The sequence below is a fragment of the Muscardinus avellanarius genome (genome assembly GCF_963383645.1).
Source record: "Muscardinus avellanarius genome assembly, chromosome: 10".
Classification (NCBI taxonomy): domain Eukaryota; kingdom Metazoa; phylum Chordata; class Mammalia; order Rodentia; family Gliridae; genus Muscardinus; species Muscardinus avellanarius.
The window spans coordinates 3,558,709-3,582,106 of NC_137796.1; the positions used below are offsets into that span (position 1 = coordinate 3,558,709).

The window sequence follows — 23,398 nt, forward strand, 5'->3', positions numbered from 1 at the left end:
AGAAGAACCCACCCTTGACAGTACTGTTAAGCACCTTACTTACAAGCTGTCTATCATGGGCGTAGATGTGCAAGGCCTTTGCACTTTTGAGTACAGAGGAATGAACTTCATCAGGTGATACATCGGAGGACAAGCCACCAGCGCCTGCAGGGTCTAGTGTGGGCAGTAAGGAAGTGTAAAGGAAATTACAGACACGGAAACTCTCCTAAAGGGACATTAAGTGCCAGAGGGTACAGAATAAGCCAAGGACGTTGAACTACTTAGAAATGTAAACACGGGAGAATAAACCAAATGATCGAGAATAACTGCCTCGTAAATCCAGGCGTGATCTACCATGCCATCGGGTTACACTCAGAACTCGATCAACCAAGACCAGCAGATCAGAAGAGAACTTCCAGTTCTAAGTGGTGACTCTGTCCTCTCATTTGGGACTGGTGTATTTAGATTAAAGCTTGCAGGACTAGGTCATTCACAAGTCAACAAACGTTCTGGGGGTGGGGGAGTGGAGTCGGGAATAATCCAGTTTATAAGCAAGGTTGTGGGGTTGTGGGATTCCAGACGTGGGCCGGCTGCCTCGGGGGAGCTGCGTGGAGTCACATACACCTAGAGAGACCGCAGCAGTGAGTCGGCGTGGGTGCGGCGTCCCGGAAGGAAGGATACGGCATTAATGTAGCACCAGTTTCCTTTATTGATGAGCCCACGAGGTTGCAGTGATACTGGCTTATGTATCAGGGTTACATTCTCCAATAACTCTGAAAGAGCGAATACGCACAGTTAGAAATAAATGGCACTGCGTGAACGACTCTGAGGTCCTCTAGTGACAAAGAACCCGCCAGCGGAGCGCATCTCAGGAAATGCGCTGCTAAAATTCCATTCAGTTCAATATCAAGCACATTTTTTAATGATTAACTTTTTTCAAATTAATATTTCTCCCAACATTAAATTTTTCTAATCTTCTTGTGGGAATGAAACTAGGAAACAAAACAATTTTAATAAAAAACAGGGGGGAAAAAGCAATATAACATGGGTACTAGAGAACAGATGAAGAGTGCAGGCTTTTCCTCTCACCGCTGACAGCCACGCACACCTCATTAGTAAATAACAAAGCTCCTCAGGCATTAGTGGACAGGCTCCTAAGTGCAAGCCCAAACCCGAGGCTCAATGGCGCTGGGGTGAAGACGCTCCCTCTGGGGACAATCATCTCCTGCTAATTGCGCTGTGTTTTTCCATTAGAGTCCAATTTAGCAACGGTCTTACACACTACCATTCCTTATTCTACTTATAAGCAAGCTTTTTATCCTCAGATTCACCCTCTGATAGCACTCTTTTCAGTGGTAAGAAAGCTATGAATGTCATCTTTATGCAATTAACCATCAGGAACGTTTTAGAATAAGACAAAGTCACTCCCTGTAATAGCCTGGAATAGTGATGGCTGCAATTTATAGGCACTTTTTATTTTGTTGTTGCTTTGGTACTAGGGATTGAACCCAGGAGCGTTCTACCTCTGATTTTTTATTCTGAAAGTCTCACTGGGTTGCTGAGGACCTCACTAAATTGCGAGGCTGGCCTTGAACCCGCAATCCTCCAGCCTTGTCCTCCCAAGTACTGCGATGTCAGAGTGTGCCACGATGCCTGGTGATGGCCATGTCTCACGCTTGGCGTGTTTGTACAACTCACAGATGCTCGCTGGCTGGAGGTGCTCCTTAGTAATCCAGAACACCACCACCAGCACCTTTTCACTGAGAAAGCAAGAAGGTTCAGACTACCAATGGTGACACGGGAGGTGGGCAGCCTGGCCAGGCCTGAATTCCAGTGTGCCACACCACACCACAGCATACCAACCGCCTCATCTTAGGCACCATGCACGGAAAAACCTTCCTTTTCTAAACTGCAGGTGTACTGGCAGACCCATGTGCACAATGCAAACGTGCGCGCACACGCCTCTTGATGCCCTTCCTTTTTCTCTGAGGAACAACGGGGAATAGTTTTCACGTAGTTCCCCGACAGTACTCTCTCCTCTGATATGGAGCGGGCTTCACTTGAAAATGCCGCAGGCGCTCCGCACGGGCATCTGTGCACTTGTCTTTGAGCTGTGTTACCATTCAGCCCTCCGCTCCCAGCGCGTGCCAGACATCTGCAATTACTCAGGACAGCACCATACCGAGAGCCGGTGCGTTTTCACACACACATCCGTACCGTAATTCAATGGCACAATGCTTTTTTTGTGTACTAGGGATTGAACCAAAGGGCATTCTATCGCCAAGCTACACCCCCATATCTATTTAATTTTTAGTTTGAAACAGGGCCTAACTGGGTTGATAAGAGTCTAACTACTTGCTGAGCTGTGCTCGAAGCTGTGATCCTCCTGGCTCGGCTCTCAGGTACTGGGACCACAGGCTGTACCGCCACACCGGCGAACAGCATGACATCTTAAAGCAGCATACCCATGAGTCTTCGGCACAGTATTTTTGCATCTAATAACAATCAGAATTAAGTTTCCATGTGATTATAGTGCGCAGATGATCGGCTGAAATGTCCAGTGACTTCCTACCTCTTGCTGCCAGCTGCCGCCGCCTGGCACAACTAACTGAGCAGCCACCCCTGTAGCCAGCTCACGGGACCTGAGGAAGGGGCTCGGCGTCCCTGCTGTGAGCCCCACACAGTGCAGGCCCAGCTGGGGACGAGCTTAGTGGAATCTGAGGACTGCGGCCAGGGGGCTGACGGCAACGTAAGGAAGCCGCAGAAGAGAAAGACCAGGAGTCAGTGGGGCTAGGTGGGTACCACGCAGAGGAGGACGGGACAAACAGGCCACGCTCTGTGTGTGACGTGAGTGGTTTCAGCCTTGGAAGGTGGCAGGAGGTACCAAAATGATGCCAGTGGATGGCGTACTCACCCCCACACACGCGCAGGCCCCCAGGCTGGGACACACACGGCAAGAGAAGCAGCGGCTCTGGATACCGCGGGAGAGCAGGTGGGGCACAGGACAGGGCCAGGGCTGGGGAGCCAGAGGCAAAGCTGGGCGGCGGCTCCCTGGGGAGCAGAGCCCTCGCCTTCCCCTGCCCTGGGAGCAAAGCCTGGGTGTGGGGGTGGAGGAGGTGGGCAGGCCTGAGCACTCTCATTTCCGCCCAGTAGACACCGGTGGGAGACACAAAGCGAGCAACCAACCAGGGCCTGCACTCAACCTACCTGAAACTCCCCTCGCCTGGCAACTGTTAAGAAACTAAAACCCTGGCTACAGCCAGGCCCAGTGGCGCCCGCCTGTAACCCCTGGACTTGGGAGGCTGAGACAAGAGGATCACAGGTTCAAGGCTAGCATGCTGTAACATGGTGAGACTGTCTCAGAATAAAGAAGGAAGGACTGGGGTATTACAGTTCAGCAGTACAGTGGCCCTGGGCTTAATCCCAGTACCACAAAAACAACACAAACAAAAACTGGTTACAGATAGTCCAGAGGACTTTGAATTCACAACTTGAGTTTAAAAAAATCAAGAGAAATGCTTTAGACAAGATTACAGTCTCAAGAGGGACACGGGTGCCAGGCAATGGAGCGGGCACACTTGGCCCACCCGAGCAGTGCTTTGCATCCTTAAGTGAGCCGTGGCTCAGAACCCAAATGGCCCTGTGAACCAGAGCGCCCAATCTGAAGTCAACTCGAAGCTGATTTCCCTCCAACTGACTTGCACAGAGGCCAGGCAGGAACCTAAGTTAGTTTCCACAGTAACCCGCACGCAGAGCCAGTCTCTGGCTTGAGAAGCCAGCAGCAGGTACGCGGCCCAGCTCCCTGGTTCTCTGCCACAATGTCCAGTTCAAGTCTTTTAGCACCACCTAGTGGTTTGTTCAATAACTGCAACAGAAAGACCACAGAAGGTACAAAACCAAGAGAGCCGCTTGCGCCCGGCACACACAAAGCGCACAGGCGCACTTGCTGAGAAGGCACTCGGCCAGGCTTTCGAGCCCCGGGCATCCTCTGAGAGAGCCTTTTGGTACCATGCTCTTAAGTGCAGAATAGACCTTGATGGACAGAAAGCAGGGAGGAGATGCCGACAGTCTGGGCTGCCTGTGTGCTCTGCTCTCCTAGAGCATTTCCTAGTGCTCTTCCCGGCACGGCCGGCCTGTCCCAGCAGCAGCTCGCGCTCCCTGGACTGGAAGTTCACCTGCACGGGCTAGCTGCTCAGCTGGGCTCTCCCTGCTCAAGGTAGCGGGGCCCAATGCCCTCCTCTGTCCCCACCTGCTTCTCCCACCCCTATGGCCACGGCCCCACACACTCTGCTCTGCTAATGAGGGTGGCCACCTGTTCCTTTCTGGGTGTACGCCTTCTGTGGCCCCCAAAGGCCACCCCGATCTGTGCTCGCTGCCTGGATGCTGCGTGGCACACGGTGCGTACCCAGGAGAAAGCAAGACCCCTGGGTGATTAAAGCCCACGGAGGCCCGAGCTGCTGGCGCCAGCAACAAGTGCACACAGTCCTTGGGGCTCGCTCTCCCTCGCAGCTGGGGAAGCCAGCTGAGAGGCCCTGCCGAGAGGCCCGACTGTGGGCAGGAGCCCAGCACACACCAGGAAGGCCCGGTTCTCACCAAGGCGCCACCGCGCACTCGGTCGGCGGCCTTGAGCGGGCCACTAACTCCTGGCTGTGCCCCTGCTGAGGAGCTGACCACCCTCAGCGAGAGAGGGCGGTGAAGCGGAGCGCCTGTGCCGCCCCGAGGCCTGAAGGCCCGCTCCCAGACACTCCGGAGCCGCCGCAGGACACAAAGAGGAAAGGCAGGCAGAGGGAGGCGCAAGCACATGGGGATTTAAAAAGCCATTTTCAGCATCTTAAGAAATAATTCAACCCTAACTCCCTAAAGCTTGAACTTTTGAATATTCTGTGTATATTAGTAAAGTTCCATTCCAGAAGGAATGGGAGATTGTGAAAAAACTCAGATTGGGTATCTGTTTTGTTTTCGTTCTGGAGATTAAACCCAGGGCACTTCACCTCTGAGCTACACCATCACTTTTTTATCTGGAAGCAAGTTCCCGCTAAGTCGCCGAGGCTGGATCTCGTGTCCGGCCCTCCTCCAGTTCTGTTAACACGTGGTACACTGAACCTTTTCCAGGATCAACTGGAATAGCCATGAAGCAAAACTGACACCAACACACACCAAGCTGGCCAGCCATTCCTGAGACAGGATGGCCGGTTTGAGGACAGCCTTGGTCAGCAGCGAGACCCTCATCAACCTAGTAAGACCCTGTTTCCAAATAAAAGAAATTAAAAAACAGGGCCAGGGGTAGCTTGGAGGTAAAATGTTCTCAGGTTCAATCCCAGGACCAGGGGAGCATGCGCGCGTGCGCACACACACACACACACACACACACACACACTCACTCACTCACTCACACACTCACTCACTCACACACAGTCAACATCCAGCTACTGAACTGAATTCTGTGACAACGAGCGGAAGCAACTACTCTAATGAGCAGGACTTTGAGGCCCGCGCATGAAGCCACGTTCAACCTTCTACTACAGCTCTTCCTTTAACTGAGCTCCTGCTCTGAGCAACAGCATTGCACTATGGAGGCCGAGGGAGCCAAAGGAAGGGGCTGGAGGCACGGCCAGTAACGCCAGTACTAGGGACGCCGAGGCAGGAGGACTGCAAGTTCCCAGCCAGCTCCAGCAGCTTACAGAGCCTGTTCAAAGGAAAAAATGGAATAGGGACCAGAGACAGAACGCCCGGGTCCAATCCCTAGCACCAAAAACAAAACAAAAGAGGAATCAAAATGAGGAAGGGCGACCAGAAGGGAGGGGCAGGCTATCTCTGTGGCTGCACCTTTACCTCTGACCTGCGCTCCAAAGTCATGACTGCTGGAGGGGTGTATTCTGGCTTCCTTTAGGGCAGAAAACCACAAGCGTGTAATAAACGTTCCCCAGGAGCCTCCAACTGCTGGCTGCTGCTGTGCTCTACTGCGGAAACCCACGCAGAAGCCAACCTCAGGACCCCGTTGACACTGCCGCTCCATCTTCTGGTTAGGAGCTGGTGGGGCTGCCCAAGCAGTGCTTATGGAATGGCGAGAAATTCCAAAATGACTCATAAGAGATACCAAATTGAAACTGGTGTCTTCACTTCTGTAACTGCTTAACATTAAAAGGCTGGATTTAAGCTCAACTGCTTTAGGAAATTTGTTGACATACAGAAAAAGAGTTGTTTAATATACCTTCTTTTAGCTCAAGACATAACACTCTCACTCTGACACAAATGATCTGATGTATAAACACAACGGCAACACTAGCATGATATGAACTTCTACATCAACAGAAGTGTGATTAACCTTACACAGTTTTTACACATCAAAGTTCATTTTCCTACAGTTAGGATAGAGGTCACATTACCATTTATAATTCATGAACACACGAGGAACAGAATTCTGATTCTTTTTTCTTGGTCCTGGGGATGGAACCCAGGGGCACTCTACCACCAAGCCACAATCCAGGCTTTTTTCTCTTTTTTTGGAAGGAGGAGGGAGGTTCTAGAGACTGAAATCAGGGGCACTGAGTTACACCCTTGCCCTATTTTATTTTTTATTGTGAGACAGGGTCTCACTCTATCGTGGTGGGTCTAAGTTGCTGAGGCTGTCCTCGAACCTGCGATCCTGCTGTTCGACCTCCCGAGTACTGGGTTTACAAGTGTGTGCCGCCATCCCAGCTAGCCCTTTTTATTTTGAAACAGCGTCTAGGCGGCTGAGGGTCCACTCAGTTACTGGGGCTGCCCTCAGACCTGTGACCTCCTGTCTCAGCCTCCCCAGCGCGGGGAGCACAGCGTGAGCCAGCGCGCCCAGCTTCGCTCATTCTTCAGGCTCAGTAAGTGGCCACACTCGACAGTCTGTGCTGCTCTCTTCCTACATCCAGAACACTCTCTCTGCTCTCTTCCTACATCCAGAACTCTCTTTTCCTCATCCCCACTGCTGGGGAGGAGCACTGGCTATCTCGGCGAGCTAATGTGGTGAAGTGACCCACACACGCCGTTACCCACTGGCTACAGATCAACTTGTTTTTTCAGCTGCATCTCAGGTCAGTTCTATGCAGTAGACACAGGAGAGATACAAGCCAGTGAATCAGCTACAAGCTGAACCCCACCCACGGGGCGGCCCTGCAAACGGGGACACAATGCAGTATCACTGTGAAATATGTGAGCAGTCATCTCAAAGGAGGCAAGTGTACGTGTGACTTCTAAATCACCCAGACACAGAACAAAACATGCTTCCTTTACACTTAAACACATGTGGACGTGGCAATTCTCTTTGAGTAGACCCAACGTGTAATGGCTGCCTTTCCTGGACCATACACAGCGATCTGCCTACCCTCTACCCGCGAGGAATCCCGAGGCCCCAGCTGCAGGGCTCTGCAGTGGGCTAACCTCAGACTTCAGCTACACAGAGCAGAGCCGACTGCAGGGAGCCACAGTTAAAGCCCAATGACTGAACAGACTGCTAAGACTTTTTAAATGAAGGTTTTTTTCTTTCTTATTTTAAATTCAGGTTGAGAAAATGTCCTGGGGATGAGAGCTTTTCCTTTGTGAGGTAACTTTAGGGGGAAAAAGTATAATTACAATACTCTCATGACTGAACTTAGAATGGGCATTTTTAGTTTTTTTATTTTTGAGGGGGTCTGAGGAAAGAACCCAGGGGCATTCAACCTCCGAGCTATACCCCCTGCCCTAGTTTTTTATTATTTAATTTGAAACAGGGTCTCACTAAGTTGCAGAAGGCCTAAGTAGGTGAGGCTGTCCACGAACCGCGACCCTCAGGTCTCAGCCTCCTGAATGCTGAGATTACAAGCGTGCACCCCCACGCCTGGCTTAGAATAATAGGCATTTTTAAATGCACTACTGTGCATTTTTTGTTACAGGTTAAAAAATTAACTTCTAACTTATTAATCTATACAAAGGCTTACACTGTCCTGATTATGAGAGTAGGTCCTTGCAGTTTGGTACACACTTGTAATCCCAGTACTTGGGAGGCTGGGACAGGAGGATAGCAAGTTTGTGGCCAGCCTCCACAACTTAGTGAAACCCTGTTTCAAAACTGAAAATTGAACCCAGGGGTATTATACTTCTAAGCTACACTCCCAGCCCCCACTTTTTTGCAGATCTGGGGATTGAACCCAGAGACATTCTACCTCCAAGCTACACCTCCAGTCCTATTTTTTTATTGTTTATTTTTGAAACAGGGTCTCACTAAGCTGCAGAGAGCCTCACTAAGTAGCTGAGGCTGGCTGTGAACCTGTGGTCCTCCTTCTCAGCCTCCCCAGTACTGGGATTACAAGCATGTGCCACCTCGCTTGGCTCTCCCAGCCCTTTTTATTTTTTCATTTTGAAACAGGGTCTCACTACATTGCCAAGGCTGGCCTCGAAGCTGCGATCCTCCCGTCTCAACTTCCCAAGTAGCAGGATTACAGATGTGTATCACAAAAATGTGGTTTTCTTTAAAAAAAAAAAAAAAAAAAAAAAAAAAAAGATTGCTACCATCCTTCCACCGCCAAGCAGGTGCTGTCACTACTGGAATTCCAAGCACTCCTGAGGGGGCGTGGTGTGCAGCTTGCGCCCAGGTGAGGAGTGCTTTTTTTTTTTTTTTTTTTTTTTTTTGGTGGTACTGGGGTTCCTGGAAGCCCTTCTACCTCCGGGCTACACTCCCAGACCTATTTTTACATTTTTAATTAGAAACAGGGTCTCATAAGCCAGCGCGCGCGGCTGGCTTCGAACCTGAGCGATCCTCCTGTCTCTGCCTCCCAAGCGCGGGGATTACAAGCGTGAGCCACCACGCCCGGCGAGGAGTGCTTTCAGGGCTCTGAGATGTTGCATCGAGGAACATCACACACTGGCTCAAGGAGACGGACGCTGTGGCTTGGCTCACCGGCCAGTGTGGAAAGCTGACTACCAGACTTCCTGACACGCAAAGCCCAAGAGCAGCTTTTGCTTCTGAGGTGAGTACACACAACCACACAGCTAGCTTTTAGCTGTGACTTCCACCTCCACCTTACACACAACTGTGGCTCGTGCCGTGGGTGCCAGGGCGTGTGCGTGTGTGTGGCCTCCCCGCTGAGCTACACCCAGACCTCTTTACTGTTTAGTCTGTGACAGGTCTTGCTAAACTGTGAGGCTGGTCACAAACCTGCAATCCTCCTGCCTTGGCCTCCTGAGCTGCTGGGATCACAAGTGTGCACTTCCCACCAAGCTGCTTTATATTTTTATAGAGTTAAAATAAAATGTTAAGCTAGGCATGGTGGTGCACGTGTGTAATCCTAGTACTTGGGAGGCTGAGACGGGAGGACCGCAGGTTCGTGGCCAGCCTCAGCAACTTGTGAGGCTCTCTGTTACTTAGTGAGAACCTATTTTAAAATAAAGAATAAAATATTGAGCTTGGAGTGGATCTCAGAGGCAGAATGCCACTGGGTTTAATCCCCAGTTCCTAAAAAATAAAATAAAATGTTAACTTTGGGGTGAACTCTTTTAAAAATTTTTTCTTGTCAAGAGCTGACTATGCTGTGCTAAGACAGAATAAAATCCATATGACCAACCCTAATAGTCATTAAAATGAGAAAGACCTAGCCAAGCATCAGGTGCACACCTGTAATCCCAATATTTGAGAGGCTAGAACAAGAGGATCGCAGGTTCGAGGACTGCCTCAGCAAGGCTGTGAGCAACCAGAGAGACTCTGATTCAAAATGAAAAATGTAAAGAGGCTGGGGGTGCAGCTCAGAGGCAGAATGTCCCTGGGTTCCATTCCCAACACCTAACCCATACGTGCACGCATGCGTGCACGCGCGCGCGCGCACACACACACACCACTGGGTATGCACCTATACTTAGAGGCTAAACGAAGACAACAGCAAGTTGGAGGCCAACCTTGAAAACTCAATTTAAGATCATCTCAAAATTAAAATTAAAAGAGTGAGGTATGTAGGTTGGTGGTAGAACAGCCCTGGATTCAATCCCCAGACACCCCCCCCCCGAAAGAAAGGAAAACCCCATTATTAGCAATGACACCTTCTTATATCCTAAGAAATATAAAAAAAGAGTACAAAGTGAGTTTAAGTCAGGATTATCATAACAAAGGTAGAAAACAGCTGGAACACAGGAACCTCTCATTGTACATTAAAAAAGTGAAGAATCGATCAAAAGGCGGAAACTAAAAACGGCACAGAAAGGACTTGTGGTTGCCGCAGACCTCTCTTACTTCACATAAAGGGAAGTCATCCTTCTCCTCCCTTTCCTTTTCAAGCTACACTCCCAGTCCTATTTTTGAATTTGGAAGCGGTGTCACTATAAGGTTCTGGGGCTGGTCTTGAACCTGCAACCCTCCTGTCTCACCTCCCAAGTGCTGGGATTGCAGGCATGGAGTCCCATGCCCAGCTTCATTCTGTTTCTAGGTGGCTTTACGTTCAGATCCTTTAAGACACAGGCAGCCTATAAACACTCCTGGCAGTCTACTGCTGCTGTGGGTGCCACCTGCGGCCCGGTGTGTCAGCCCCACTGTCCTCAAGCCCGTTCACCGGCGCCGAGTCTGGCCCCATCCTCGCTCAGCCTGACCTGTTTAACTGTACCTGCAATCTTTATGGCTACAGGATCCTCTGAAACTGGAACAAGCCCTTCTTTGACTTCCACCTGCTTTTCAGAGACCGGGGGAGATGGGGCAGGAGAGGAGCACTTAGTTTCCACATAGGCCACAGGCGAGGAAGAAGAGGGCTTAGAGTCGTGGAAGAGGCTGGCCCAGGACTTGGCGGGCTGGCCAACAGGGATGGCGCCAGGCACGGCACCGCCGTCAGGAGGTGAGGTGCCCTCGAGCTTCACGGCGTCCGAGTCCATGCTCTCCAGGGTGAGCGAGTCCACCCCGTTGGCAGCTGTGGCCTCGCCCCCCGAGGATTCAAGTATCTGTCCATTTGCAACCACAAGGTTCTCAGTAGTACAGGCAGCAGCACAGGGCTGGGCCACAGCTGTCCTTGGCAGGCCGTCTGCAGGGAGGCAGGAGGGCTCACAGTCAGTCCCGCGGCAGCCCTCGGGCTGCCCGGCAGTCCTGGCTTCTCCGTCCAGGGCTCCTGGGAAAGGCCCATCGGGCACGGAGTCGCCGGGGAAGTCCGTGGGGTTCTGAGGGCTGCTACACATCCGGGGCGTACCAGAGGGGAGCGCGTCGCCCGTGAACTCTGCATCCTCCACACCCTCGCTGCTGGGCGCGGCTGAGCCGGCGTGGCCGTTGACCAGGGCCTCCGTGGGAATGCCTGCATCGCCGCCATCTTTCAAGTAACTGTAATACCCTGGAGGCCGCTTCTTCTTCTTCTTCCGCTCCCTTTGCCCAAGGCCAGCCCAGCTGCCATCACTCTCCAGAGCGTCCGCTCCCACGTGAGAGCTGCTACCCGATGGAAGCGCGGGGCCCGGGCACTGGCAGTCCACGGAGCTGCACTTTCCTTCTGAATCGAGGCCATCGGGGGTCTTCCTGGAGGCCACACAGCCCAGGATAAATTCGGGAGCCTGAGGGTTCAATGTGCTTGAAATACTGTAGCTGGGTGTTCTCGGCAAGGCGTCACTGGGTTCAATCACTTCGTTAACACCAAACTCTATTCTCTGGTATCCGTGTCCTGTTTAAAAGTAAAATGACTGGTAAATCCCACTCATTAAGACCACAGCTCTATCAGCTATAAGAATACCACGTTGCTTTCTTTTTGAAAACTAAAACTGCGAATTCCTTTCCTAATTAACAAAGCTATTACATATTTCTGCACTGAATAGTTTGCTAGAAATGAATAATGCCTATAAAAAATACTTAACTGGGGAAATGAAAACCCAAAACCTGTACTTCTGCTCAGCCCTCTGGGCAGCTAAGGAAGACTTTCCGGAGTCAGGAATTAAAAGCACCTGTCTAGCTGGGAGGCTCACTGCAGCGCACACGCTCACCCAGGCTCAACCCCAGCACCACAGGAAACCACCACCAACAGAGCCTCCAGGAAACCCACCTCAGTGCGCTCACCATGCTTGAGATGCAAGGACACACTTCGGACGTCTTAGTTTTTTAAAAAGCCTGATGACTTAACCAGGGGACTAAGACACCATCCCATCAGCTTCTTAGTGTGAGCCGAGAGCTGCAGACGTGAACTGCAAGGCAGTCCTGTAGGAAGCGCACTTGCTGAGAGGCCCTCTGCTCAGTTCCACCTCTGGAAGCAGCCCTCATGGACGGGTGAGTGTCCACTACTGATCTCAGACTGGAACTACCTTCATGAGTGATGAAGAAGCTTCCAACAACACTACAGATACGTCTGGACTGTGAGCTTATTTTTATTTTAGATCTTTAGAAGCTTTCAGTACTTTCTCCTGGTCACCCACGTATTCTACACATTCATGCATTCTAAGATGTAGTTTTCACAGCTCATACCTCTGAAACTAAGTTGGGTATGAGAACCTTGTCTTTCAACAGACTTCAGTCATCAATTCTGCTTCAAAGGGGTTATACATTTAAGAAAGGGACACATGCCATGTATGTATGTATGTATGTATGTATGTATGTATGTATTTTGTGGTCCTAAAGACTGAATCCAGGAGCATTCTACCTCAAGTTGCATCCCCACCTTATTTTACTCTTTAACTTTGAACAGGGTCTCTCTAAGCTGCTGAGGATGCTGCTAAGTTGCCGAGGCTGGCCTTGAACTTGCTATCCTACTCTCAGCCTTCCAAGTACTGGGATTACAGGTATGTGCCACCATGCCCAGCTGTAACTCATTTTTTAAAGTATAAGTGAAAATGTCTTCAAGTCTAGCATAAGGGGACAATTTTTTTCAAGGATTCTATTTCAAGGAAAGCATCATAATGCCCCAAGAACTATGTTCTACTGCAGGAAACTGAATACATTTTTACCTTGGAAAGGCCCTCTGAAGTCTTTTGTAGAAATGAAAAATACAGCCCCAGAGAGAGGCCAATTACATGCCAACTAGTGGGGGCGGGGGGCTGGGCAGGGCCTACGCCCAGGCTGCTGAGCCGAGCCTCATGTGCTCTGATATCACAGCTGGGCAGGCCAGGGAGTCCTTGACAAGGACACTGACGACGGCTCTAACGGCAAACTGCCATGGAAAGCACACTGGGACAGGCTGATCTTTTGGCCTGAGTATTGGCTTTCACGCCCTTACTTTGAAGAGAAACAAGTTTGTTGTTAGACCTGGTGGCTGGTGCCTTTGATGTCCAGCTCTCGCCTACTCCATCAAGTCTCGAGGCCTCAGTGCTATGTGGATTTAAACAAAACGTGCCTGAACTGCTGGCGCCGCACACAGGAGAGCCCGTGGCCTGGGGCATGTGGTAAAATGCTTTAGAATCAGCATGCACGCGTCTTGCTGCTTATGCAAGAACGGGTAGTTCTAGAAGACACAGTGCCTTCCACCTCTCCATTCTGAGTCTTATCAGGGAATGAAATATTCTAGACCATGAAGTGACATCAACAGAACCATTCGGTACGTGATGGCTACTACCAAGACACTACCAGCGCAGTGTCTGGCGGCATCCTGGACGGCAGGCTCCCAGCCTGGGCAGCTCCTCTTCTCACCAAGGAATGCTCACAACAGACACAGGTGCACAGCACGGTGCAGAGCTCAGACCAGGGGGCCTGTGAACATGGCTTCAGACAGCCCAGCCAGCACCTGGCACCTAAAAGCTCAGCGGCTGTGAGCAGCAGATTTGTTGGGGGAAGGAGACCCACTCAGGAGACGTGACAATCTGAGGACAACAGCGCCAAAGGCAAGGTAGGATGGGGCAGCTTCGGGACGTCTCAATCAGGAGCCACGAGGGGTCCGTGGGCCTGGAGAGCAACGGGGGTGGTGAGAATAGCTACTTCAAGCTTTAGGGTCTCACCAAACAGGCAGCGCTACGGGGAAAGCACGTGCTGTGACAGGCGCCTTGCAGGGCAGGTGCAGCTAAGCTGTGGTGGAAGAAAGAAGAAAGCACTTTAAATCACAGCCAATAGGCGCAGAGGGTTGCAGCATCCCACATATCCGCTGCAGGCTGACGGGCACTCAGGAGCGAGAGCCCAGTCATCAAGAGCTGGGCTGCCGCAGAGGGAGGCAGGCTCATTACCATCAGCAGGTAGGCAAAGACACACGAGAACCCAGAAGGCTTTGGAGAAATGAAAGGGGCCTGTCACTGCGCACGTAGGTAGCAAGACTCCAGTTGCGTTTCCAGCAGAGTAAGAGATGGATTTCGGGACAGGAGCAGAGAGTGGAGGTAAAGAGCTGAGAAGCAGTCTGCAGGGAGCCGGGAGAGTGGGAGCAGGTGAGGTGAGGCCTCGGCACAGGCTGGGCGGGGCCGTGCCCGTCTGCAAGCACAGAGAAGCCCGTGGCGCACGCTCACCACAAGCAGCGGCAGAGGAGCCCACAGACCCCACGCCTGGAGTCGGGCCCAGCCAGCTGAAAAGTGGCTCTGAAGGCTGAGCAGCAGCCCGAGTCCCTGGGGCTTCTTTTATTTTGCAAACTGGCATAAACTATTACTAAATCTGTTCTTTCTCCATGGCTTCCTACCACTGTATTTCTTATAAAATTGCTAATAATTCTAGCTATAGCCACTTTCTTAGGCTACTGTGGATAAAGGGCTTGGTCTGTTCAAGCTTACTTATGTATAAGCCTACACTGTAATTAAGACCCTCAGGAGTCTGACGTCCAAATCCCTGGCTCTCCAAGGAACACTTCCTTCAGCTGCTCAGAGGCACACTGAACTTTGAGCATCAGGGCTAGAGCAATACAAGCACAGCTGCATCTCAACCAGCCCCAACAGGACACCCCAGGAGGGGGAGCCACCACCTGGGGTCGGCCACACAGGGACGTGGATGTGTTGAACGGCAGGCGTGAAAGCTCCAGGCAGAGGAGCCGGGCCCCAGCAACCACCCAACCACCCAAGGAGCTCCCTGGCTGGAGCGCTGGTGTGAGGAAGAGGCCGGGCCGAGGGCTGGTGAGAAGAGGAGCTGCCTTTCAACACCGGGCTCCCAGCCGGTCCACACAGCAATCCCCTGCTGCGCTGCGCTGCTTCACAGCAAGGGCTCCACACGGCCTGGAGACGCTGCCGTGACGTGGGGACGGGAAGACTGTTCAGCAGCTTGCCACCGGCACACCTGCCCGGGCTCCGGGGGAGAGAGGGAGAGCCAGCTTACCAGGAGGCAGTCCATCTGCAGCCCGTGTGCCACACGGAGCTGTTCCGCTGTATGGAGGGAGCTGCACGAGGAATCGGAGAACACATTTTAATTCAACAGAACGTTAAACCCAGCACACACTACTACTGCATTAGGGCGACATTCCACTAAACTCTACCCACGCAACACCTCACAACATGACTCCACCTGAGCAACGCATGTGGAGAGTCGAGGAGAGTCGCCATCACCTTCTCGCAACGAGGATTTAGAACGCCACAGGAATGCTTTCAGATCGCTCTCATTAAAAAACAGATCCAAAAATGGGGTCAAAAAGTGAGCAATGACGGGGCGTGGTGGCGCACGCTTGTAATCCCCGCGCTTGGGAGGCAGAGACAGAAGGATCTCGCAGAAGCCAGCCGCGCCTGCTGGCTTAGGAGACCCTGTTTCCAAATAAAAATGTAAAAATAGGTCTGGGAATGTAGCCCGGAGGTAGAAGGGCTTCCAGGAACCCCAGTACCACCCAAAAAAAAAAAAAAAAAAAAAAAAAGTGAGCAACGGACTCCAAGAGACGTGCGGCTACGCTAGTCTCCTGGCACCTTCTCACAGCTGTCAACAGCTGGGCCCCTGCTCTGCCCTCCAGGAGAAAGGGCCCGGGGCCACGGCTCCCCTGTTCACAGTCTGTTTGGAGGAGAGAGAGTAAAATGGCACGGGCCTGGCTTCTTTGCAAAAGCAGGACAGTAGTGTGGACCTCCCAAATACTTCTTTCCTAGAAGCTGTTCCGCAGTAGAAATACTTCACGTGAAATGGTTAGGAAAAGAAAGTGTAGGAGAAAAGGAGTAAGCTAAACAGCCAAGCCACAGCTCGGCACCGTGGGCACCTGTGATCCCGGCACTCGGCAGGTCAGCAACCAGCGACACCTTAGGAGGCCCTCCCTCAGCAAATCGGGGAGACCCTATTTCCAGTAAGAGGTCAAATCAGCTGGGGGTGTAATTTGGAGAGAGAATGCCTCTGGGCTCAATCCCTAATACCCAAAAGAAACAACAACAAAAACCCAAAATAAACAGACAAATCATTGCTGCCTAAAGGCGGCACAACAGCAACAAGGAACTTCCCAGCTCTGCTCACTGCTGAGCGCAGCTGGCTGGCCTGGCGCCCGCGTGGGCTTGGGGCGGGCCAGGACCAGAGGCTCCAGGTGGGCCTCATGACTGCTACTATTCAAGAATCTCTTGGAGGGTCACACAGGTTGAAGCCAGCCTCGGCTACTGAGTGAGGCTCTCAGCAACTTAGTGAGACCCTGTCTCCAAATAAAGTATACAATAGGTCTGGGGGTGTAGCCTGGAGGTAGAAAGCCCCTGGGTTCCACCCCCACCACACACACACAAAAGAACCTCTGTCTTAGCAACTCCTTCAGCTGATATCTCCAATGAATTGTTAGCAAGCCAATCCAATAACAAGAGACCAAAGTTTCTCTCTCCAGAAAATTATTGGTAAACAGAAAGGCTGAAAAAACAAAACAGGGTGATCTGAAAGAAGCGCCACTCACTCGGGACTTGGAGCTGCACGCGTCCCACCGCCAGGGGCGCCAGCACCCAGCAGCTGAAGAGGGCAGCGCTGCAGGCTGAGGGCTGGCTCCCTTCACCTAGCGTGCAGAGCCATCCCATGCCAGCGCTCAGCTGGCCCGGACGGCAGGGCACGGGGTGCATGCGTAGAGTGGTGTACGCAGAGGTGTCAGGGCAGCTCCAGCCAGGCTAGTGCCCCTCTGCGGTCACGAAAGGCAGCTGAGAAACTCCCAGACAGCGTGCCTGCAGCTCCTGTCAGTGACGCTGCAGAGGCCTGGAGATGCACTCCAGGCAACCGTGAGCACAAAAGATGCATAGAACAAAAAAAATTTTTTACACAGAATCACTGCAACATCAAGAAACCATCTTTTTCAGCGCCAAAACAAATAAACTGATTTCATAATCCCACATATCCTATCAGAACAAAGTTCTCTTCACACATGGCATTCTGGTCTGCTCAGTGAAGAACAAGACTGCGAAGAAAACCTTGAGCCCTGAGAGAGAGCAGCTGGCTGGCCACGTGCGCCAGTGACACCAAACAGTACCGGGGCTGACTGTGTCCCCAGCCCAGCTCATGCAGCTTAACCCCAATCAAAAGTTAAAGATATTAGGACTGGAAACTTCCAGTATTTGGGAGGCTGAGACGGGAGGACCACAGGTTCACAACCAGCCTCAGCAGCCCTGTGAGGCCTTCTGCAACTTAACAAGACCCTGTTTCAAAACAAAAAATAAAATAAAATAGGGTTAGGGTGTAGCTCAGAGGTAAAATGCCTCTATGTTCAATCCCCCATACCACCAATAAAAAAAAAAAAAACAGAAACAATCTGAAAGTGGTGTTCCAATAGAACCTTTGGGAAGTGATCAAGGTCATCAGGGCGGACCCCCAAGACTGAATCCTGGGGACTTTATCATAGGGCAGACCCAGACACAAACGAGCACACGCCCCTGGCAAGAAGGCAGCACAGATGAGGCCCACGCCGTGTCCCCGGACTGTCACCAGAATCAGCCTTCTCTTTTTGTAAGGTTGCCCTGCCTTGGGCTGTTCCATCACAGCACAGAGCACACGGACACACCGTAACTGAGCAAGGATGACTGCGGAGGCAGGACAGCACCAGCCCGCGCCGCGGACCCTGCTGCTCTCCGTGAACTCGGAAGGGGGCCACGGCCATCGGAGAAGACTGTAAGGGGAGATGACAGACCTCAACCAACGCAAGGGCCACACTGCCGCGTGCGCCTCAATCACCGGCTTCGGTCTGCGGCTGGACCAGCAGCGCGGCCGTGGAGAGAGCTAACACGGCACGCTTCCCACAGCTGAGCTGCCCGCACCTGGCTCTGCAGGCCAGTGGCGCTTTTTATTCCACAACCTCCACCACACAAGATACCCTTAGTCTGTGGTACCTGGATAGAATAAACAGTGGAGCAGGACGTGGTGGTGCACACTTGTAATCCTAGTAGTTGGGAGGCTGAAACAGAAGGGTTGCAAGTTCGAGGACAGCCTCAGCAAATAGACTCTCATCAATCTAACGAGACTCTGCTTCAAAATAAAAATTAAAAATAGGGCTGGTGCTGTAGCTTGTAGAATGCCCCTGAGTTCAATCCCCAGCACCACAAAAATCAATAAACAGTGAAATACAACTGTAGGAGTGGTTTAAAGTTCATCCTTTAATTACACAACTACTTATACAAATACAAAATTTAAAAAAATCAAAGCATAGCGGAGCTTGAGACAGGAGGATTGCATGTTCAAGGGTAGTCTCAGCTACTTAGTGAGACCTTGTTTCAAAACAAAAAATAGCCAGAGCTGGGTGTGGTGGCGCACACTTGTAATCCCAGCATTCGGGAGGCTGAGACCAGAGGATCGCGGTTTGCAGACAGCCTCAGCTACTTAGTGAGGCCCTCTGCAGCTCAGTGAGACCCGGTTTCAAAATAAAGAATAAAAAATAGGGCAGGGGGGTGTAGCTTGGAGATCGAATGCCCCTGGGTTCCATCCCCAGACCCGGGAAAAAAAAAAAAAATAGCCGGGCGTGGTGGCGCATGCTTGTAATCCCCGCACTTGGGAGGCGGAGACAGGATCGCACAGGTTCGAACCCAGCCTCTCTGGCTTAAGAAACCCTGTTTCCAAATAAAAAATACAAAAATAGGTCTGGGAGTGTAGCCTGGAGGTAGAAGGGTTTCCAGGAACCCCAGTACCACCAAAAAACAAACAAACAAACATAAATAAAAAATAGAACTGGGAATGAGGGTCAGGGGTAGAATGTCCCTGTACTGCAAAAAACAAAGAAACAAACAACCATAAGAATCCCATCCCACACTGCCGGCGGAGCAGCGTGAGTACCGAGCTGCGTCCTGAGGCTGCCCTCAGGAACCAGCACTCCTCCCTGAAGTCCCACTAAGACACCACACTGAGAACAGCTGTCCTAACTGCACGCTGCCCCAACACAGACACACGTTCACACAACACGCGACACGGCCTGCACTGCCCTGTGGACTTGTTTATTCAGTTATGGCTGAGGTGTATGCGTGCCTCCCACAAAGGGACTCTGGTTATTTTCAGGAATAATTAGCACTTCCTTCCTCCCTATTTTTGAACATCAATAACATGACTATAACTGGGGCTCAAGAATGCTTATTAAATAAGTTGCTTGCATTTTTTCCATTGAAGAATTTTTTTTCCAGTACTGGGGGTGGAACCCAGGGGCATCTCCCTCTGAGCTACACTCTCAGCCCTAGTGTTTTGTTCTTTACTTTGAAACAAGGCCTTACTAAGTTGCAGAAGGCCTCACTCAGTAGCCGAGGCTGGCCAAAACCATGATCCTTTTGTCTCAGTCCCCCAAATGTTAGGGTTACAAGAGGGCACCACCACACCCAGCTTATTCTTTATTTTGAAACAGGGTCTCACTGAGTTGCAAAGGGCCTCAATAGCTGAGGCTGTCTGCGAACCAGAGTCCTCCTGACTCAGCCTCCCAAATGCTGGGATCATAAGCATGCACCACCACATCCAGCTGAAGAAATTCATTTTTAAATCACTCTCACCTAAAAACTAGCACACAGCCCCAGATAAGTTAGTAGTTATCTTTAAGGCATTAGTGTTAACATTTAGTATCACAGACAAAAATCCACCCAAATAATTTTCTCCAGGTTCTATTAAACTAATGTCCACAGTTTTCAAACAAGCAAACTTAAAGACAAAAGCTCTCCGCCTAGACAGGTGATCCTATGGTAAAAAGGTAGAAGGCTGCTGCCTTTTAATACCCCTTCATTTCTTAATTTGGGGTTTTTCCTTTCTTGGCATCATGTAGAAAAAAACGTTTCACTAAGTTCCTAAGAGCCAAAAAGAAGCCTGACAAACAGGGCCAGGTTCTAGTTTATGCTACAGCCAAGTGGCGGCAACAGTGGGCGTAGGGCGTGAATCACTTTACCTGTGAGGCGAAGGCCTGGGAACGGTCGTGCAGGGAAGGACGTGCCAGCACCGACTCCCTCCCAGCCTGAGAGCCTCGGCCCTGCGTACTCACATACTACGAGCGCGCAGACTGCGGACCGCGCTACAGTGATTACTATCAAGCCTGGATCCGACTTTGCTAGTCTGCATTTCCCTTTGGAGGGTAAACAACATTCGTCATACTCCCTCAAACTTTAAGGCACACTCAAAGCCAAGAAAAACACAAGAGCCTAAAGCCCAGAGACACTAAGATTTCTACGGCTGGAACTGATTCTGATGAGACAGCATCATTAAAATGTTTGATCTAGCGGGGCGTGGTGGGCACGCTTGTCATCCCAGCATCCGGGAGGCTGAGGCAGGAGGATCGCGGTTCGCGGACAGCCTCAGCTACTAGTGAGGCCTGTGCAGCTCGGCGCAGCCCTGTGGGCGTAGCTCAGAGGGAGAACGCCCCTGGGCTCCATCCGCAACGCTGCAAACAAACGAAGAAACACACTTTAAAAAGGGAGAAGAAAGACGCAGTGGCAGTGCCGGAGCAGACCAGCTCCCGGCTCTCAGAAGGGAAATCGGAGCGTTCTCCTCTTTTGTCTTCTGCAGACACTAGTTTTTATTCTAATACTGGCTTCACACACGCACACGCACGCACGCACACTGAAAGTATGAACATTGAGCTTTATCATTTTTAAATCCTCAGCTGTCCCTGAGTCGCAAAGGGCCTCACTAGGTAGCTGGGGCTGGCCGGGAGCCCGGGTCCTCCTGCCTCAACCTCCCAAATTTGAGGGTGACGAGCGTGTGCAACCACACCCGGCTTTTTTTCCCCCATAAGGTCCTCTATACACATTTATTTGCCACTGGAAATTTAAACAGCAGCTCAGCTGAGTTTCAGAGTTCTTGCAAAGGATCGCCACATCTTTCTATGATTCAAAGACGTGTTTAAAACGAGAATCATTAGTAGAATTTGTAAAGTACAGCTCAATACTAACACTTAGGAATATGGAGTCTGATTATATGTTTACTAGGTACTTGGGGTTTTCATCAGAAAATATTAATTTAATCCTTGTTCTACAGAAATCTAAAATACATACATTTTATTGCCTCAGGAAATGCGATATAATAATTTAACTTCCACTTCTTTCCGGCTCAGATTGCTAGATCCTTTAATATGACAACATCAATAACCATGCGTGATGGAGAGGATACTGAGTTTAATTCATTTGTTTTTCAAAGTGCAATCTCACATAAACTTTATTTTCTTTCATTTCTTTCTTGTTCTTAAAGTAACAGAGAACAAGCAATCAATCTCTCTTACTTGTATACAGCCTAAATAATATTTCTAGTATAGCCGGGCGTGGTGGCGCACGCTTGTAATCCCCACGCTTGGGAGGCGGAGACAGGAGGATTGCGCAGGTTCGAAGCCAGCTGTGCGCTGGCTTAGGAGACCCTGTTTCCAAAATGAAAATGTAAAAATAGGTCTGGGAGTGTAGCCCCGAGGTAGAAGGGCTTCCAGGAACCCCAGTACCACCAAAAAAAAAAAAAAAAAATTTCTAGTATAATCCCATTTGGTCTTACCTCCGCAGCTCTGACACTGCTTAGCACTTGAGCAGTCAAGCTAGAGGAATGAAGACCAGCACGGCAGGAGCCGGGCCCTGGCCTGCGAGCCCTGCTATGGGGCCGCTCCCTGCCCACTCCACGCAACAGACAGACATGAGATGTGCTTCCAAATATGCACTTGTAGGCTTCACCAAGGGTGGAAAGGGCAAGTTAGTCCTCAGTAACAGCTGAGATTTTACCTGATACACACTTCTCCCCCTTTTATTCCTTTGATGCATTTTTAAGAGTTTCATATTTAAAACATGTATCTGAAATAATGTCCCAGACACATTCTTATTAAACTAAAATAGAAAGCATTAATCACATAAAAAGTGGACATTTTAAAAGATCCGGGGCTGGGATGTGGATCAGTAGGAAAGCTCTTGCCTCGCATGTGAGGGCCCTGGGATGGATTCCCAGCACTACGAGAAAAAGGAAAACCAGAAGACCTGAAGTGAGCCGGCGCGGTGGGCGCGCTTGTCATCCCAGCACTCAGGAGGCTGAGACCAGAGGATGGTGGTCCACAGACAGCCTCAGCTACGTAGTGAGGCCCTCTGCAACTCAGTGAGACCCTGTTTCAAAATAAAGAATAAAAAATTGAGCAAGGGGTGCAGCTCGGAAGTCAAATGCCCTGGGCTCCATCCCCAGACCCGCAAAAAAAGGGGAAAAAAGACCTGAATGAATGGTAAAACATACTACAATTATTTCCAGAAAAACTCAACATCAAACGACATCAGTTCAGCCACGTGGCAGCCCACGCTTGTAATCCTGGTACTCAGGAGGATGAGACAAAAGGCTAACAGGCTCACAGCCAGCTTCAGCAATTCAGTGAGACCCTATTTCAACATTAACAAAACAGGAATGGTGGTACAGTTCAGAGGTAGAATGCCCCTGGATTCACTCCCCAGTAAAACACAAAAACGATATCAGTTCTAACCCAGACGAGTTGGTACACGCCTATAATCCTAGGACTTGGGAGGCAGGCAGAGACAGGAGAATTGCAGGTTCGAGGCCAGTGTCAATAACTTAGTGAAGCCGTTTCCAAACAAAAAATAAAACCCAGCTGAGGGTACAGATTGAAAATAGAATGCCTCTTGGTTCAGCCTTCAACACCGCCCTCCAAAAAAAGGAGTAACAAGTTTCTTACAAAGCAATCCTTAATTTTAATTCATTTCAAAAAGATTTTTCGTGGGTCTTGACATGCTGATCACAAACTCAAATGAAAAAATTAAGATGCAAGGTGGTCAAACACCTGTGAATTGGAAAAGCCAGGTGTGTGCACGACCAGCAAACTAAGCGCGAAGCTGTGCGACCACAGTGAGTGGCTGCAGAGAGACCGGCAAAGGCCCACAGAGCGGGGCCCAGAACGAGACTCCGCAGTGGTGGAGTGTGCGGTGCCGCGGCTCAGCCAAGGATGCTGCTCAGAATGGGGCTGAGCACATCTGCTGCTGCCGCGGAACAGAAGACAGGCCCACACTCACACACAGCATCAGCACCTCAGCCGCAGACGAACTGCAAACCCAAGTGTGAAAATAAAAGGTTTACAAGAAAACAAATGTCTTTACTGTCATAGGGAATAGACTCAGAGGTATTTTTAAAAAAGTAAAAATCCAAAAACAGGGGGGCAGGGATCAATGTACTTGACTTTGAAATTAAAAACATAATTCCTTTACCCAGCAAAATACCCAA

The 23,398-nt window shown here is 50.6% G+C and overlaps 1 protein-coding gene across 1 annotated transcript in view; it reads right to left on the reverse strand.

Annotated features, from left to right (window-relative positions):
* The window catches only part of USP10 (ubiquitin specific peptidase 10), a gene marked incomplete at both ends in the record, with an annotated part of 80,501 nt that overhangs the window by 14,804 nt on the left and 42,299 nt on the right, over positions 1 to 23,398 (reverse strand). The window contains 4 exon segments of the mRNA XM_080703453.1: positions 44 to 153; positions 661 to 752; positions 10,575 to 11,603; positions 15,146 to 15,206. Coding sequence (XP_080559579.1) covers positions 44 to 153; positions 661 to 752; positions 10,575 to 11,603; positions 15,146 to 15,206 — 1,292 coding nt within the window.